Source organism: Trichomycterus rosablanca, chromosome 6 (assembly GCF_030014385.1).
Source record: "Trichomycterus rosablanca isolate fTriRos1 chromosome 6, fTriRos1.hap1, whole genome shotgun sequence".
Lineage (NCBI taxonomy): Eukaryota > Metazoa > Chordata > Actinopteri > Siluriformes > Trichomycteridae > Trichomycterus > Trichomycterus rosablanca.
This window is the reverse complement of record NC_085993.1, coordinates 10,465,236-10,484,858: the sequence shown is the minus strand read 5'-3', so window position 1 is coordinate 10,484,858 and position 19,623 is coordinate 10,465,236. Positions and strand designations below refer to the sequence as shown.

General features: G+C 39.9%; 1 protein-coding gene across 2 annotated transcripts in view; it reads right to left on the bottom strand.

Annotated features, from left to right (window-relative positions):
- Positions 1–9,839: 9,839 nt before the first annotated feature.
- The window catches only part of lhfpl4a (LHFPL tetraspan subfamily member 4a), a 61,591-nt gene continuing 51,807 nt past the window's right edge, over positions 9,840–19,623 (bottom strand). For both annotated transcript variants that reach the window (XR_010013134.1, XM_062997396.1), the window contains one exon: positions 9,840–12,613. Coding sequence is in view for 1 of the 2 variants with exons in the window: in XM_062997396.1 (XP_062853466.1) it covers positions 12,560–12,613 (54 nt within the window). In the remaining variant the exon portion in view is untranslated. The remainder of the gene's footprint in view (positions 12,614–19,623) is intronic.

Here is a 19,623-nt window from a genome sequence, read left to right as displayed (position 1 = left end):
TTTTTTTTGTACATTGTCCTACTGTAAAATATTTTATGTTCAGACACTTTATCCAAAGCAATCTACAGTTGTGAACATATACAATGCAAGCAATTAAGGTAAAAGTGCCGACAGTGGCAGCTTCATGGTGGTGGGGCTTGTGCCAGCAACCTTTTGATTGCTAGTCCAGTACTTTAACCAGTGGTAGCTGTGTGATTAAGGTTCTGGATACAACATATGGCCAAAATGTATGTGGGAACCATTTCAAATGATTAAGTTCAGGTGTTTTAACGACACCATTTTCTACCAGGCTTATAAAGTCGAAGCCCTGCAATGTATTGGCACCCTGTTTAGGACATTTCTGCCCTGCGCCCAGTGTTTCATACTGAAACAGGATCTGCTGCGAAAGTAGTTATGAAAATAAATTGAACTAATCTAAAATAAATTATACACATTTAAATTTGTGGCAACAGTTTGTCAAGAGCTCAAAACTTCATATTAATGCTCATGGTTTTGTAACAGGATGTTTAATATTCTTTTGCTCAGGAGTTTGGCCAAAGTAGTGTATACTGATAACCCTGGTTATATGAAGGGAGAGTGAAAGCACGTTCATTTAGTTTAGCATGATCTCCCTGTCTTCAGGAGTGATTGTGTTGCCCTTCAATGGTTTGGTGTATTTCTGTCAAATACCCAGTGTTTGTAAGATGGTGTGTGATCCACTGTGACACTGACCAGGATCAAACATAATAAGCTATGCCACACCTGGAGAGAAAGAGATTTGGTTGTTTTCCTCTATCGTTTGTTATTCTAGCTTCTTTCTCAAATCCTTCTTAGTCATTTTGTGATTTTATGCTATGCTCACCCTCATCACCAATCATCTCCTGGCTTGTCTTCTGTTACCTGTTTCTGTGTTTGCTTTTTTCTGGCCCTGGTTTGCTTGTGTGGTCCTGGCCCAGATTCTCAGGTTTTGTATGAATAAATACCTCTATTAAATATTTTGAGGCTTTTCTGCAGTTACGGAATTTCGAGAGGCAAATTGGAATTCCATGGTTTTCTTTGATGATCTCAGAGTCTTTTGATGTTGGTTTAGCTATTTGGTAAAGGTATGCCGATCTGCCCCATCAGTTAGCCTCCTACCCACCAAAAGCAAGCTCTGTATGGATATCCTGGAGAAAGTTATGGAAAGATAGTGCAGAACGAAAGATTTGGATCATGGAATTGAATTTGCATTATTGTTTTTCAGCCACGCTGGCTACCTTTATGTTGAGTTTGGAAACATTCTGATATGGTGACACTGTTGCAATGACATGATGCCTGATTTAGCTTTACATACACAACCTATTTAATCAAAAAGAAAGAACCCCTGGCATTATTAGCCAGTTACATAAGCCGATTTTTATACTTGTTAATATGAGCAAGCTCATTTGGAGCGTGCTACATACCCTCAGAGGCTTAGTGCTGTTTTACTTAATGAGGCTTGCATTGTACATTTCATTTCTGATTATTTGTAAGAGAGACCCACAGGACACTGCAACTACTGCTTCTTCAAACTGCTTATTTTAGCATGTACATTCAGCTACTAGTTTTAGAAACACCTACATAATGCCTAGAGGAAAGGATCAACTCCAGGTCCTGACAAACCCATGTTGTTATGTGACACCAAGTCCACCTAGTTCAAATAGAACTAATAGTTCTCCAGATCTAATCTGCAGTATTAGCCAGTTGAGCGACTACATACAGACATGATTGTCTATGTTTGGGAAGGAGGGGGAAAGAAGTAGGCCAAGGACCCACAATGGATTAGTGTCTTGTCTGGGGTGTGTTATTGCATTAAACTCAGCAGCAATCAAAAATGACTGTAGGGAGGTTTGACCTCTCTAAGACTCCCATTAACTTTTATAATAAAAGTTTCTTACACCAGTGGCAAGTGAATCCTGGATTTAATATTAGGGTGAATTAGAGGTTCATTCTCATGGTTCGAGTCTAACCAGAAGTGCTGGATTTAGCATCTAACATCAGTAACCAATCAGGAGAGCTGGTTGCACTGTTAAACACCAGACTTTGGGCAACCCTGGCAACCCTGTGTGCCATTATTCGTACAATAAGGATAAGAATTATCCTGTTTAGTGGAGTGTGTTTTCTGCCAGCGTTGTTTCTGCCAGGGCAGTTGTAGCCTAGCGGTTAAGGTACTGGACTAGTAAGCAGAAGGTCGTTGGTTCAAACCCCACCACTGCAAGGTTGCCACTGTTGGGCCCTTGAGCAAGGCCCTTAACCCTCAGTTGCTTAGACTGTAAGTCGCTTTGGATAAAAGCGTCTGCTGAAAATGTAAAAGCGTCCCCTGTAATTCCATCATGCCACTGGCCTGTTACATTTCCCTTCACATGATTGCACACCACATTTATTACCACATCTCCTGTTCCCAATAAAGAGCCTTATTGTTTAGCTTGCAGGAGAGCCTCTGGCTTCTTGCCAGTCATGAGATTGCAGCATTCCATCTTTCTTAGTGTCTTACCTAAGCAGGTTTTTTAATGCCAGGTGCCTGGGGTGCAGCCTTCATAGTGCCAGCAAGCTTGTCTCCCTGCTACCGCAATTGCCAAAAATGCCTCTTTAATGCCTGCTGGTAAGTTGGCACCTTTTTTTGGCGCTTTCGCGTTCTGCATGTGCTGGCCAGTACCCCCTCCACTTCTTCAGCTCTTCAGCCTTTCTATTTGTGCTTCAAATCTCAATTCCCTTTTGCTGGAGCTACTAACTAGCACCTCGGGAATTAGCCCTCTACAGATGAGCACCAGATTGGCCATCTGCTCATCTTCGTTTCTTTCCTTAACTCACGTGGCCCCTTTTTCTCATTAAAGGTGCTTTTGTCGTTTTAGAATGCAGGTCGTGTGTATACAGTTTAGAATATCATTCAACCTACTTGGCACTTGGTTAGTGCTGCGGGTCTATTATGCTACCCCACCAGGTTTGAATCTCACCAATGCTATTGGGCAGCTGGGCGTCTGTGCAGTAGCGGGGGTGGCCGAAGCCCTGCAATGGACTGATGTCCTGTCCTGCGTATTCCTGTCTTGTGCCTAGTGTTTCCCGGTAAAACTGGGCCCTCTGTAACCCTGACTAAGACAAAGCAATTTACAAAAATGAAATGAAATTTAACCTGCTGGCTCTTTTGTGAGGTGGGTGACCTGGAAATTCCAGATCCCAAGAGCCCTGAAGTTGTGCTGCCTTTTCACCTTGTAAAAAAGCAGAGACAGGAAATATAAAGGCAAACAGATTAAAGGGACAAAGTAGGATACAAGTTCAGCAATGGGAGCTTTGAAAGGCACAGGGCTTCTCATTTATTACGAGTACTATCCTGTCTGGGCATCCTCTCATCTCATCTGGCACGATGCGCTGCACGCCGCCCCCAGCCAGCTTTTTTCTGCTCTGCTGCAGCTAAAAATAGCACACATGCAAACCCCCATCTCACTGGGGTGTGCGGATGCACACAGCATGCCAAGACATGTTTCCATATGACTGCCTCTCACATTGGCTTGCTTTTACACAAGGTTTAACATGATGCTTGTAAACTGCTGCTTTGTTCAATGCTAAATATTGGTAGACATGAACATGGACAGTAAAATAAACTGTTGGAGCAAAATGCTCCAATAGTGTTATTGTATTAATTAAAAGCAGCTTTTATCCAAAACTTGCACGGTATGTACAGGACACTGTTCTATTGTGATGTACACTAATTAGTTACCTTGGCTATTTTAGCCACACCCATTGCTAAAAGGTACATATAATTAAGCAATGCATTCTCCATAGACAAACACTGGCAGTAAAACAGGTCATTCTAGAGAGCTCAGTTGACGTTGAACATGGCACTGCTGTAGGGTGCCACCTTTCCACAATAAGTAAAATGTCTGCCCTGTTCAACTCTAAGTGCTGTTAATGTGAAGTGAAAACGAAATGGAGTGAAACAGCTCAGCTGTGAAGCAGTAGGCAACATAAGCTGTAAGTTTACAGAACAGAACCTTGGTCTTCATATGCTAGGTTCACACTACACGACTTTCAAGGTGTTCAGATCGCTGTACGGTTCACTTTACACAACTTGATCTCTTGTAATCGGGAGTCTTTTAAGTCATTGTGGTTTTCACACTACACGAGTGATCGGCAATAGGGGGTCACACACTACACGATCACCAGGAGGAATCTCAGACAAGTCTGTCTGGCATGGATGGTAAGATCACAAATACTGTACAGTTTGTGTATGCCGATGTATTCTGACATTATGCCCCTGCCCCACATATTTACAACTCCTCCACTGGGTTTCCCTTCTATATCTTGCGTTCAACAATCACAACCTGATCTTAACACTTTTCAGACTACATGATTCTGAGTCACCGACAGGTCCAGATATTTAGCATGCTAGATATTTTAGTCTGCGAGCGATCGGTGAACTCAAGTTGTTGAACAGTTTACACATAGCGATTGAGCGATTGATTTTTGATCCCCGAATGAACACCGATTTGCCTCCAAACTGCATCTAAAACCTTACTGGCTTAAGAAGTATTCCTCAGAAGCCTTGTGGATTGTTTTTTCAAGGCTATGCAGCCCCCAGAATTCTTTAATCAAACATTGGCTGGAATGGTATGAATGCTTAATTAAACAATAAATAAATGGAAACATACTCTGGAATGTTAAATTGATTGGTTAGTCTGAAACATCTGGATTTGCAGTTGTCAGGACACTACCATGAATTTGAATGAATGGAAAGTGTTAGCTCAGCAGTTAAGCTTGTCCTGTTAAGCATCGCCTGTCCTGAGCAACACCCTCAACCCTTAAGTGCTAGTACTGTGTTCTGACACGATTGTAAGCCATTTTGAATAAATGTGTTCAATAAAAATGCCACAACATACACCGACCAGACATAACATTATGACCACTGACAAGTGAAGTGAACAACACTGATTAACTCTTCATCATGACACCAGTTTGTGGGTGTGATATATTAGGCAGCAAGTGAACATTTAATCCTCAAAGTTGATATTGGAAGCAGGAAAAATGGGCAAGCGTAAGGATTTGAGCGAGTTTGATAAGGGCCAAATTGTGATGGCTAGACAACTGGGTCAGAGCATCTCTAAAACTGCAGCTCTTGTGGGGTGTTCCCGGTCTGCAGTGATCAGTATCTATCAAAAGTGGTCCAAGAAAGGAACAGTGGTAAACTGGCGACAGGGTCATGGGCGACCAAGGCTCATTGATGCACATGCGGAGTGAAGGCTGGCCCGATCCAACAGACGAGGTCATAATGTTATGCCTAATCGGTGTGTAATGATTTTCAAGAGAGTTATGTGTTTCCAATTTTGTGGAAGCATTTAGGAAGACCCTTCTCTTTTCACAGTGGCAAGACACATTATTCAGTCAGTAAAATGATTAGTCAAGTAATGCTCTTGTGATGTTCCAAATTTACTGAATTTCAGAAGAGTTGACAGTGTTATAGCATATTGTAGCCTCTCTCTGCCTCTGTGTGTGTCAGTGTCAGTTATGGCCAAATCTACACTGTTACTTTTAATAGCAAAATAAATCTACAAATTTGATTGAATGATTTATTTCATATTTCTTTTAAAACAACAATTCCAACAATGCGTCAATGGTGGTGATGATATCAGCCATTTTGCACTCTCCCATGACAATCTTTCAGTAACATTCTAATAGCATTTTTTATTGAAAGACATTGCAACATCCCAGAAATATCAGAGAAAAAACATTTACAACTAGACCCAAATTAAAAACTTTGAAAAGAAAAACGAACGGCACTAAACACTGACGCACATAAATAATAAAATACATCTGAAAAATAATCAGTCATGTCACGTCTCTCCATAGCATTCTGCTTCATTCAGTTTGGCACATGTCTTCACAGTGAAAACAAAAAAATGAATAAGAAGAGAAAAAACCCAAACAAACAGTAATTGTCTGTGATTAGTGGAGATATTAATAATTAATAGCAAATAAATGATTTTCTCAAGGCAGGAGGTGTTTGTGTAGCTTTATATGTATTCCAGTATGTATAAAATATCCAAAGACACATTTAGTAGCAGGATTATTATTGATAAGGTACTGGGATGGTGAAACTGGTATATTTTGCCTTTGTATACCAGCATCAACAGCAGCGGCAGTAACCCAAGTCCTGCATTAAGATGTTCACCTCCTCAAGAAGTGTTTTCCATTAACTCAGTTAAACACAAACAGAATTACATGTGGGCACATAAACCCAGGCAAAATATGAAACTTAACCCCAAATTGTTTCTGCTCAAGCCATTACTGAAAACATTAAAATGGATACAAACGTCTGAGTCCAATATTAATTTAATCACTTATCTGGAAAAGAAAACAGTATTAATATACACTATGGGGCACAAGTAAATACTGAGTTCTGGTGTTTCAGCCACACCCATTGCACCCTCTGAAAATAGACTATGTTCCAACTCTGGAGCAACAAATCTTTTGGGGAAGGCCCTTTTTGTTTTAACATGACTGTGTTCCTGAGGTCACAGAGAGACAAAGTTTGATGAGTTTGTTGTGGAGGAACTCCAGTGGCCGACATACCCAAACATCTGATATTACACTAAAAATTAGTAGTCAGTCACTACTACACTGTAAAATAACTTAGCATGTGAAAAAATCTTTAATATATGTTATTTCTATAGCCATTTTAAAGTTTCAAGTAAAAGTACTTTACTCAGTTGGGGTGTGTTCGAAACCTAGGGAGCCCTCTACATAGACAGCATTAGACGTCATCCTACACACGCTCCCTAGAAGGAGGCTGTTCAAAATCCTAGATGCCTTAATATGCTCACTACTAAGGTATCTCAAAATTTAAACACTATTTTGACTCAAGAACGAGTGAGCATCCGATGCTGCCTTAGCAGTGGAGGCAATCCCAGCATTTACAAATTCGGGCTTGTCAGCGAATTTAACTGTTTTCGGTACACGGAGGGAGATGTTAGTTGACATGCTAGCATTGTGCCACCTCATCCCATTGGTTTAAATGACATGCGGCTAACTGTGTTAGCTTAGTTAGCGAAAACTAATGTTATCACTGTCTCAGTAGCGCGTTCGAATAACCTGCCTTATAAGTCAATGACTTATTAGAATCCTCTCTTCTTAGGCAGCTGCCGATGTAGGCAGTAAGACAGCAAGGCAGCTCACTAGGTTTTCAAACACACCCACAGTAAAATATTTCAGTTTAAAAAAACAAGACATTTTGAAAAATGGAATCAATTACCTTACAACCAGAAATGTAGAAAAACGTCCCTATATTTCAACAAACTGAAGCATCTATGTTACCTTTTGCGAAACAAATATGCTTACAGTAATAGATTTGGTATGTTTTCATTTTTGGATGTTTGGTTGCTACTAGTTTCCAGCCATTGGTTCTCCATTATCAACAGTTACTGATCTGGTAGGGTGAGGGCTAACATGCGTTTTCCCCCCAACAGCTGTTAATGTAATGTCATTGGGCAGACATGCTTGGTGTGTTTTATGCCTCCCACCAAACACATGAGCTCACTGATCTCAATACTGACTGCTGTCACAATGATTGATGGGGGAAAAAAGAAACAGCAACCCTCCCACCCAGAGAGTTAAAATAATTATGCTCTCTTCTGCTCCTGCCTATAAATGCCTATGGCAGTTGAAGTGGGTGATCTAAAAGAAGGGATTTTACACCGCTACAGCATTGCTTTAAATAAAAATAATGTGTGTATGAATATTTTAAAACAATGATAAAATAAAAGCAATTGTTGATAGAGGGCTGATACTTTTAGAACATACTGTATGATAGTTTGAAGGGCGATGGTCAGGACAATGTATAAAACATTTCCACACTAATAATTAACCAATCAGTTTCCTTTACCTACACAGTACAGGGTGAATCTGCCTGTCTCACACACAGTAAAAACCCTCTAAATATTTTCAGAAGGTCCATTGCCTGACACCTAAAGCCAGTGTCATCTACATCAATACATGTGTCATCAATTCTTAAAACAAAATGTTTGCATTTGATCAAGTGATAGACCAATAAATGAAGTCCACATTGCGGTACAACACTGTAGTTCAAAAGATGAGCTGAAACATGTTATGCAGCCATGAGACATAAAAACAGTTTACTGATATTTCTGCATTTCTCTTTTTCAATTCCCATTCTCAGTTACAATCCTCAGCACAGTATTCTCTTTCTCACTGGGTCCCAGTCCCAGTCAGGGTAGATCCCTGCTTTGAAGTCTGTTGTTTATAAGGGTTCCTATATTTCTCCCAATTTAGGCGCTTCCATTTACTAGCTGACCTGGCTACCAACTGCTAATGCTTTCATGTACAACTGAATGTGTGTGGAGTGAGGATTAACTGTAGAGCTACTACAACTGTGTATTGTACTCGGGAGTACCCAAGTTGTACCCCAGCTGCTGGATCTGACTTGAATGCACTATATGGACAAAAGTATTGGGACACCCATTCTAATAATTGAATTTATGTGTTGTAGCCACAACAATTACTAGGAGATGTAATAAATCAATTTTATAAAGAAATGCTTTGAAATCTGAAATGTGTGCTTTAAATTTTGCAGCAACAGTTTAGAGAAGTCCCTTTCCTGTCCCATTACAACTGTGCCCCTGTGCACAATGCAAGCTCTATAAAGACATGAAGAAAAGCTTAATTTAAAGAAAATCCAGTGGCCTGCCCAGAGCCCTGACCTCGAACTTTGGAATGAACTGGATCATCAGTTGAGGCTTTCTTGGTCAAAACAAGTGCCCAGCCATACAAATGCTTTTTGACTGAATGGGCACAAATTCCCACAGACATATTCAAGGTCTTGCAAAAAGCTTTCGTGTAAAAAGAGTCATTCTTGTTATAGCTGAAAAGATTACTTAGAGGTCACTCTATTTTAATAGCATGTGTATTTGAAATGGGATGTCCAACAAGCTTATGTCCAAATACATTAGGCCACATAGAGTAGGTGCGAAAACCCAAAATCCAAAATCCCCTAATGCCACCTGCAATAAAGCGATAGTTAAAAAAGATTAAAAAAAATAGATAGAAAGTGAAAGGGCTAGTACGTTATACGATACTATCACATATTATGTTCGAAATATTAATCAGAAACATTATATGAGCCACTTTTTGTTTATCATGCGTGCCAGTGTGTTGACCATGATTCAGATTTGTTTGTCATTAAACTCAGGCAAAATAAAAAAATTGAATAAGCTGAACATTTGACTGCTTTTTTCATTGCTTGTGTTTTGAGTACAAAGGTACAGTTTTTATGATTGTGGTTAATAGCCTCATTTATTTTTAAAAAGGCTTTGATGCAATATAGCTGTGTTAAAAATGACTTTGGTTTATGAGGTTAATGACTCACCACATTATAAATGCCAAGATGCTAATGGCATTATGTTACTAAGAAAAAATCAACTGCTTTCCATGCTTCCTCAAAACATCAAATATTTAAAAAATACTAAATTAAAACAAAGACTTAAATGCACCTATCATTTTGATCTCTAGCCTGGTACACCTGCTATTCAAATGCTTACCCTATGTTGTGGGGAAGAGAAACATAATTCTATTCACCAGATCAGCAGTGCCAGTTATGCACCATAGGCTTGCTGACATGGTTAGTGTTTAAACCTGTGATTTTCTAATGACAAGGTAAACTTTTATTGTCTTTCTTATTCCTGTTCTAACATGCCTCATTAAACTAATCAGCAACTCAATCAGCTGAATTTAAAAGGTTGTAACATAAAAGACTAGACCGTCCAAGGCAGGGATCTTCCCAAACTCAACTGTAGAACCTCTCACAACCCCAAAAACATTTAAAAGAAGTATAGGCATAAAAGTAAACATGATTCAAAAACACTATAATTCTTGCGTATATATTATTCAGAAAACATGGATTTGCATTTATAAGTCCTTGTGGATAATAATGAGAGTGTAGAATATGGGAGAGATTCAACATGTCCGGAAAAGGAACATTGCTTCTGTTTTGTAGGCTTCACTGGAAAACCGTCTTGGTCTGTATTTCTGGTCATTAATCAATCCCTTTGCCCTACCCTTCACCCCTCTCCTGAACATCCATTCTCCACTTCTCTGTGGTTGTGGCACTTTGATGTTTGAGTGATGAAGATAATGTCGATGGAGGAGGAGATAGGGATAAAGCACCATAAGGAGGAATTCACAAATCATTGTTTGGCATCATGTCTCGGCTTCATGTCTCTAAATTGTCCAACCACGAAGCAGCACAGTGCTAGCCAGACCTGCCCTCCAGGTTAGTGCAGTGTTTGAGTGTGTCCCATGAATGATTTAGGAAGTTCCTCCCAGCATCAATGATCAATGACACCTCCTTGTGGAAAGTCATGGAAAGTCTTTGTACAAGCAAAGCTTTGTTCAAGGAGCACAGAAATATTATGTGTGAACGTTCTTTGAGAAGACAGAACATTAGCTTATATGAAAAATTGGCCAGAAAATAAAGTAAACTCATACTGTACATTTTGAATCTAAACATTTATATGAAGGGTGTATAGTTGCACAATTCACCTTTGTTTTAGGTGATCTTCCACACTGAAACATCCAAACATACTGTATATTCCATGTCATATACAAACAGGTGACAAATTAAAGGAAAAACGTTCTTCTAAGCAGAGAAACATAAGCTTTTAAGGAGACTTCCAGCCAGGTTAAATCCATGATTTGTCACCATAATGGAAAATAATTATTCTAACCAATTATTCTTTTAATAGATGTTTCTTTCTGACTCTAGTTCAGGATAATATTAACCCTAGGGGAGATCACAAAATGGTTTGATAAGTATAAAAATAATAAAACTCATATACTCTGGCCTTTGTAGTCACCAAATCTCAAACCAAATCAACACATATGGGACATTTTATCCAATGTTTAAGGCAGCACTGTTCACCACCATCATCAAAACATCAATCTGTGCCATTCTGGTGGCTCACAGTGGCCCAACACTTTATTAAGACACTTCAGACAGTTGTTTTCATCCATTTGTTGCCTGTCTGTATATTTGCTTTTACTTGGCATTACCCACAAACCTGATCTTAAATTTTTAAGAAAAAATGACAACATCTAACATTTCCTTCTATTAAAATGAATCCAAAATAATCAGGGTAAAAGTACAGTGGTAGCATTCCAACATTGAACATAATAGACTCCACAGTGGGATTAAGATGTATCCAGACTTGTGGAAGTAGAACTCATGATGGCATGAATGTAGACTAGTGCAGAGGTTAGGACCTTCATGTCGTTCAAAAATATTCCTTTTCCTGGTATGGATTGTAAAGAATTAGTTCATTGCAGAAAAATGCTAGCTAACAGAAATTTCAAAGCCACCACTGAAATGTATCTTCATTTTTCCTGTGAAAACTAACATGCTCCTCGAGATTAGAAGTTAACCCATCATGGTCAGCTTTGTTGTGCTGTGCAGTTGTATGCTCTGACTGCTGCTTGACTCATTGGGTCTGGGCGATGCTGAAATCTTGTAAAAATGATCAGTGCTCCACTTGTCGGGCCTGAGTAAAATGCAGCATGCAGGGCTTTTCCTCGAGACAAAATGGATAAAACGAACAAACAAACAAACCAACAAAAAGCTGGACTAATACGATAATATGTCCAGTTATTAAAATATTGGAAGGAGAATTCTGAATTTGCCAGTCATTGTAGAGAATTCCCACACTGTATTTATAAGTCAGTATAAAAAGAAAGGTGAGCAAGATTAAGTAATTTATTGGTAAAATGAAGCTCTGTCAGCCGTCCATGCCAAAAGAAATGCTTGTAGGCTGTTTCACTTTAACATAGGCCATCTTAAGAAACTCAGAAAACTGGTAATTCATATTTGATCAAGAGATAACAATGCTAAATTGGATAATTCCACTCTAAGGTGGAGTATGAATATAGTTAGGGTCAATAACTGTGTTGTCTCTACCCTGTCTCCATAGAAATATATTATTTACAAATGAACGACTTCATTTTTATTTCCTACCAATCTTGTTGGTGACCACATGTACAAAGAAGGGAGTTCAAAATCTTCCAGGAAAAAAGGCGGTCTTCAAAATTACATCTTGTGCTGTACAAAATGTTCTTTTTTATGATTTTGGCTTGTTATTTTATTCATTTGTGTCTTTAGTAGCACCCAAGCACTTATACATATGCAATCCTTTAAAGCTAGATATAATTAATCCCTCATTTTATAACAAATGTCAATTTAAAATAATACCACTTTTGCAAGCATAGTTATTACTGTAATTTTGTAATAATAATAATAATAACTTGTTTTATCACTTTCCCAGAGTTGTTGTTTTGTAAAGCTGATTTTTTTTTCATTTATTTTGTGTTGATTTGAAATTCTTTTTAAACCGGTGTATATATGAAGAATAGATTCTGTTCTTGAAGTGTGCTCCAGGCCAGTCTTATATTACAAATAGCTGAGCTAGCAGCTTCATTACTGAGCTCAGAGACGCAGACCTGAGAGGACAAGCAGAAAAGTACAAAGGATGGAGAAGGAAGGGAAGAAAAAAGAGGAGGTGGCGTCTCTTCAGTGGAACCGCTGCACTCCAAAACGAGGATCCTTTGTGTCACGGATCTCAATCTGTTGAAAGACAGAAGAAAATGAGAGACGATCAACAGGCAGAAAGTTTGGTTGAAATAAGTTTGGCTAACACCTCCAGATTGTATCTGAGCAACCTATAGAGTACATAAAGCAAGAATAGATGTAAGAACAAAATAAAGTTAAGTTGGTTTGGATTTCTAGGGTAGAGCCAGGCTTGGTACAGAGTTGCAAGAGAAGAAGAAGGTAGGATTCAAATGATAAGGTCATTCAGGACAACACAATCTCACCCACTGTCATATATTTGATGACTGCATTACTCCAACAACATTGTCCATTTACCCATAAGGTCTTCAACAATTTTGATCTCCATCCTTTATCCATGAACCCATTATTTATCTATATTTGGGTTGCTTGTCCTGTTTGTTTGACTAACTAATCCCAGCTTTGGCTTTTGACAGATTCTTCTTTAAAATATCATGGAACTGCTTAATTGTGTCTATGATGCCATGCATTCTATCAAGGTTTCCAAGTCTGTTGGAGAAAAAAAACAGCCCCAAAACATCATAGAGCCTGGAGTGTTTTGAAAATGCACTATCCACTAAGCTTAGAACCCTAGAAAGGGAAACCCCAAGAACCCATTGAAATAGCCAACTCTTCATGTTTAGGTTTGTGGTTAGATTAAATAAAAGTGTTTTTTGGGTTAACTACAGTTCCTGTTATTTCAAACTTTTATTACTTTTTTTTTAGTAGCATATGCTGATCAGCCATAACATTAAAACCACCTCCTTGTTTCTACACTAACTGTCCATTTTATCAGCTCCACTTACCACATACAAGCACCTGCTTCAATGTCAGGACTCCCACAGGACCACCACAGAGCAGGTATTATTTAGGTGGTGGATCATTCTCAGCACTGCAGTGACACTGACATGGTGGTGGTGTGTTAGTGTGTTTTGTGCTGGTATAAGTGGATCAGACACAGCAGCGCTGCTGGAGTTTTTAAATATCGTGTCCACTCACTGTCCACTCTATTAGACACTCCTACCTAGTTGGTCCACCTTGTAGATGTAAAGTCAGAGACGATCGCTCATTGCTGCTGTATGAGTTGGTCATCTTCTAGAGGACTATTGGTGGACTATTCTCAGTCCAGCAGGGACAGTGGGGTGTTTAAAAACTCCATCAGCGCGGCTGTGTCTTATCCACTCATACCAGCACAACACACACTAACACACCACCACCATGTCAGTGTCACTGCAGTGCTGAGAATGATCCACCACCTAAATAATACCTGCTCTGTGGGGGTCCAGATTGGGGGGGGGGGTCCTGACCATTGAAGAACAGCATGAAAGGGGGCTAACAAAGCATGCAGAGAAACAGATGGACTACAGTCAGTAATTGTAGAACTACAAAGTGCTTCTATATGGTAAGTGGAGCTGATAAAATGGACAGTGAGTGTAGAAACAAGTAGGTGGTTTTAATGTTATGGCTGATCAGTGTACGTGTAGTTCTTATCATCAGCTTTATTCCTACATTAAAAAAATGCTTCTTGTTTCTTTTTTTATCTTGGTATTTATATTCCAGGGAAACAGTCCCTAATCTTTCAGCTGAACTTTAAAGATTTCGATTTTGTCATATTTTTGTGATATCAAGCTAATGCACCACACAGACATCATTTTTTATCCAACTTGGCCAAGAAAGTCAATATTTATGGAACTAAATGTTCCTCTTCCTCCCTTGCGCTTTCTTTCACTCGCTTGTTCTTTTTCCTATCAAACACACATACAGGCTTCGCTCTTCTTTAATTACTGATATCCAATCTCTTTATTCCTTTCTTAAGTGAGTTAGATAAAGTGTATTCTGTGGAATGTCATTTCTAAATGGCTATATACTGTCTACTGCCATTTCCAGTAAATGCTTTTAAACTCTAACAGGCAGCACATTTCTCTCCCTCATCACATTCCTTCCCACTTACAGTCCATTACACCTTAGCCATGTCCTGAGCCTCTCACCCTGCCAGCACCATCCCTATTTATCTTTTGAACAGACAGAGCTTCAGCTGCGAGACCTGTCGTATCTCAGTCCAGTTTCAGCATGAACAGTCTGATTAAATACTGCAGTAAGCAGTGATAAAGAATACATAATTATTTTTTATTTAACTTAAAAAACAGATAAATAAATGCAAACATCAAGCTTGGTTATGCTGATCTCTTATTTAAAAAGTGCTTTGGTGTGCATTTTATTGGCACAAGAAGAACATACCCAACTCTAATATTGCTATTTATTTATTTATTCATCTTCACTAACCACAAACTAGTCAAGGTTAACATGAGACTAGTGCTACCTGAAAAAATGTGAAACAGGGTACTTAGGTGAACACACAGCGACTTCAGACTCGACTCGGACTCGTTTGAAATGACTCGGACTTGACTCATGAGTCGCAAAAAATGACTCGTAAACAAACGAGTCCCTAGTGTCAACATGTGTTAACATTAGTTACGTGTGACAATTAAATATTATATATATATATATACAGTGTATCACAAAAGTGAGTACACCCCTCACATTTCTGCAAATATTTCATTATATCTTTTCATGGGACAACACTATAGACATGAAACTTGGATATAACTTAGAGTAGTCAGTGTACAGCTTGTATAGCAGTGTAGATTTACTGTCTTCTGAAAATAACTCAACACACAGCCATTAATGTCTAAATAGCTGGCAACATAAGTGAGTACACCCCACAGTGAACATGTCCAAATTGTGCCCAAATGTGTCGTTGTCCCTCCCTGGTGTCATGTGTCAAGGTCCCAGGTGTAAATGGGGAGCAGGGCTGTTAAATTTGGTGTTTTGGGTACAATTCTCTCATACTGGCCACTGGATATTCAACATGGCACCTCATGGCAAAGAACTCTCTGAGGATGTGAGAAATAGAATTGTTGCTCTCCACAAAGATGGCCTGGGCTATAAGAAGATTGCTAACACCCTGAAACTGAGCTACAGCATGGTGGCCAAGGTCATACAGCGGTTTTCCAGGACAGGTTCCACTCGGAACAGGCTTCGCCAGGGTCGACCAAAGAAGTTGAGTCCACGTGTTCGGCGTCATATCCAGAGGTTGGCTTTAAAAAATAGACACATGAGTGCTGCCAGCATTGCTGCAGAGGTTGAAGACGTGGGAGGTCAGCCTGTCAGTGCTCAGACCATACGCCGCACACTGCATCAACTCGGTCTGCATGGTCGTCATCCCAGAAGGAAGCTGACGCACAAGAAAGCCAGCAAACAATTTGCTGAAAACAAGCAGTCCAAGAACATGGATTACTGGAATGCCCTGTGGTCTGACGAGACCAAGATAAACTTGTTTGGCTCAGATGGTGTCCAGCATGTGTGGCGGCGCCCTGGTGAGAAGTACCAAGACAACTGTATCTTGCCTACAGTCAAGCATGGTGGTGGTAGCATCATGGTCTTGGGCTGCATGAGTGTTGCTGGCACTGGGGAGCTGCAGTTCATTGAGGGAAACATGAATTTCAACATGTACTGTGACATTCTGAAACAGAGCATGATCCCCTCCCTTCGAAAACTGGGCCTCATGGCAGTTTTTCAACAGGATAACGACCCCAAACACAACCTCCAAGATGACAACTGCCTTGCTGAGGAAGCTGAAGGTAAAGGTGATGGACTAAACCCAATTGAGCACCTGTGGCGCATCCTCAAGTGGAAGGTGGAGGAGTTCAAGGTGTCTAACATCCACCAGCTCCGTGATGTCATCATGGAGGAGTGGAAGAGGATTCCAGTAGCAACCTGTGCAGCTCTGGTGAACTCCATGCCCAGGAGGGTTAAGACAGTGCTGGATAATAATGGTGGTCACACAAAATATTGACACTTTGGGCACAATTTGGACATGTTCACTGTGGGGTGTACTCACTTATGTTGCCAGCTATTTAGACATTAATGGCTGTGTGTGGAGTTATTTTCAGAAGACAGTAAATCTACACTGCTATACAAGTTGTACACTGACTACTCTAAGTTATATCCAAGTTTCATGTCTATAGTGTTGTCCCATGAAAAGATATAATGAAATATTTGCAGAAATGTGAGGGGTGTACTCACTTTTGTGATACACTGTATATATATGTATATATATATATATATACAGTATATATACAGTGTATCACAAAAGTGAGTACACCCCTCACATTTCTGCAGATATTTAAGTATATCTTTTCATGGGACAACACTGACAAAATGACACTTTGACACAATGAAAAGTAGTCTGTGTGCAGCTTATATAACAGTGTAAATTTATTCTTCCCTCAAAATAACTCAATATACAGCCATTAATGTCTAAACCACCGGCAACAAAAGTGAGTACACCCCTAAGAGACTACACCCCTAAATGTCCAAATTGAGCACTGCTTGTCATTTTCCCTCCAAAATGTCATGTGATTTGTTAGTGTTACTAGGTCTCAGGTGTGCATAGGGAGCAGGTGTGTTCAATTTAGTAGTACAGCTCTCACACTCTCTCATACTGGTCACTGAAAGTTCCAACATGGCACCTCATGGCAAAGAACTCTCTGAGGATCTTAAAAGACGAATTGTTGCGCTACATGAAGATGGCCAAGGCTACAAGAAGATTGCCAACACCCTGAAACTGGGCTGCAGCACAGTGGCCAAGATCATCCAGCGTTTTAAAAGAGCAGGGTCCACTCAGAACAGACCTCGAGTTGGTCGTCCAAAGAAGCTGAGTGCACGTGCTCAGCGTCACATCCAACTGCTGTCTTTGAAAGATAGGCGCAGGAGTGCTGTCAGCATTGCTGCAGAGATTGAAAAGGTGGGGGGTCAGCCTGTCAGTGCTCAGACCATACGCCGCACACTACATCAAATTGGTCTGCATGGCTGTCACCCCAGAAGGAAGCCTCTTCTGAAGTCTCTACACAAGAAAGCCCGCAAACAGTTTGCTGAAGACATGTCAACAAAGGACATGGATTACTGGAACCATGTCCTATGGTCTGATGAGACCAAGATTAATTTGTTTGGTTCAGATGGTCTCAAGCATGTGTGGCGGCAATCAGGTGAGAAGTACAAAGATAAGTGTGTCATGCCTACAGTCAAGCATGGTGGTGGGAATGCCATGGTCTGGGGCTGCATGAGTGCAGCAGGTGTTGGGGAGTTACATTTCATTGAGGGACACATGAACTCCAATATGTACTGTGAAATACTGAAGCAGAGCATGATCCCCTCCCTCCGGAAACTGGGTCGCAGGGCAGTGTTCCAGCATGATAATGACCCCAAACACACCTCTAAGACGACCACTGCTTTATTGAAGAGGCTGAGGGTAAAGGTGATGGACTGGCCAAGCATGTCTCCAGACCTAAACCCAATAGAACATCTTTGGGGCATCCTCAAGCGGAAGGTGGAGGAGCGCAAAGTCTCGAATATCCGCCAGCTCCGTGATGTCGTCATGGAGGAGTGGAAAAGCATTCCAGTGGCAACCTGTGAAGCTCTGGTAAACTCCATGCCCAGGAGAGTTAAGGCAGTTCTGGGAAATAATGGTGGCCACACAAAATATTGACACTTCAGGAACTTTCACTAAGGGGTGTACTCACTTTTGTTGCCGGTGGTTTAGACATTAATGGCTGTATATTGAGTTATTTTGAGGGAAGAATAAATTTACACTGTTATATAAGCTGCACACAGACTACTTTTCATTGTGTCAAAGTGTCATTTTGTCAGTGTTGTCCCATGAAAAGATATACTTAAATATCTGCAGAAATGTGAGGGGTGTACTCACTTTTGTGATACACTGTATATATATATATATATACTGTATATATATATATACAGTATATATATATATATATATATATATATATATAATTATTATTATCATAAATATTCTGCTCTCTAATAACGCTCCGGCAGTCTTAACCCGCAACGCACGCAATGGGTAAATGTTACAGCCAGCTTCCGGCGTAGTGATGAAGCGTCGCGCTCTACTCCCTAAACAGTTTGAAGTTCACTTCATTTGAACATTTTTGTTACCCTTGGATTGAAGTCTCACTTTAAATAGTGGAATACCCTACCTAGTGCACTTCACAGGAACAACTGGGTGAATGGAACGCTCCTACAGAATTGGCGCTAATGGTTGAAAGTAATGCTGTTATTTGCATTTATTCAGTTTGCGTCACACAGATGATGTGTCAGTGAAACGATTAATTGGCTTTCAAATGAGTTAGTGTTTTACTTCACAACCGAGAAAAGTTTGGAGGTTTTTCATTATAGGCACATTTACAAAATAACAGATTATATTCCTAATGGGACACACGGTTATAAATTTAATAGCATCTGGAAGAACATAAGCTAAGGTAAGCAGTGGTTATGATTTTTTTGCTGTGTTTTGGATTTTGGCCGCTGTGCCGTGATTTATCTCGCGCTTTTGTTTTGCAATGAAAACAAAAAGTAACAGGTTAAGCTTTTAACTGGTACCTTCTTGTTACGGAAATTACATTTATTTGCACAATGACTAGGAAAGTAAAGGCACTAAGTAAAACGGCAAAATACAGTTGCTAATCTTACATCTTACATATTATTTGTTTATTTCTACGCTACATTTCCAATATATGTTTTGTGTATATTATATTGACTTGTGACTTGACTCGGACTCTAGCCTAAAGACTCGTGACTTGACTCGGACTCGTATTTTATGACTTGTGAACTCTGCTTAGGTGGCTCAGGAAACAGCAGTCTAATATGCCAGCCCACCAACTTGGCCTGGCACTCAAAAGACACAAAAGGGTGTGTCTGAGGGATAGTGGTGGATGAGGATTTTACCTCCTTGCCACTGCAACAAAAATACGTGTTAATCAGCTCTTTTCATGTTAAACAGCTGTGTTTAGCAAACACCAAAAAGCATCTGGCACAACTGTGGCTTATTCTTTGGTCGGTTTTCTTGGCAAAATTGGGTAAAATTCAACCGAATTGGTCTGTTTTCTGGTGGCACATAAGTCACACACTTAAATTACAGTACAGTGGTACCTTGTAACTCAACGTCC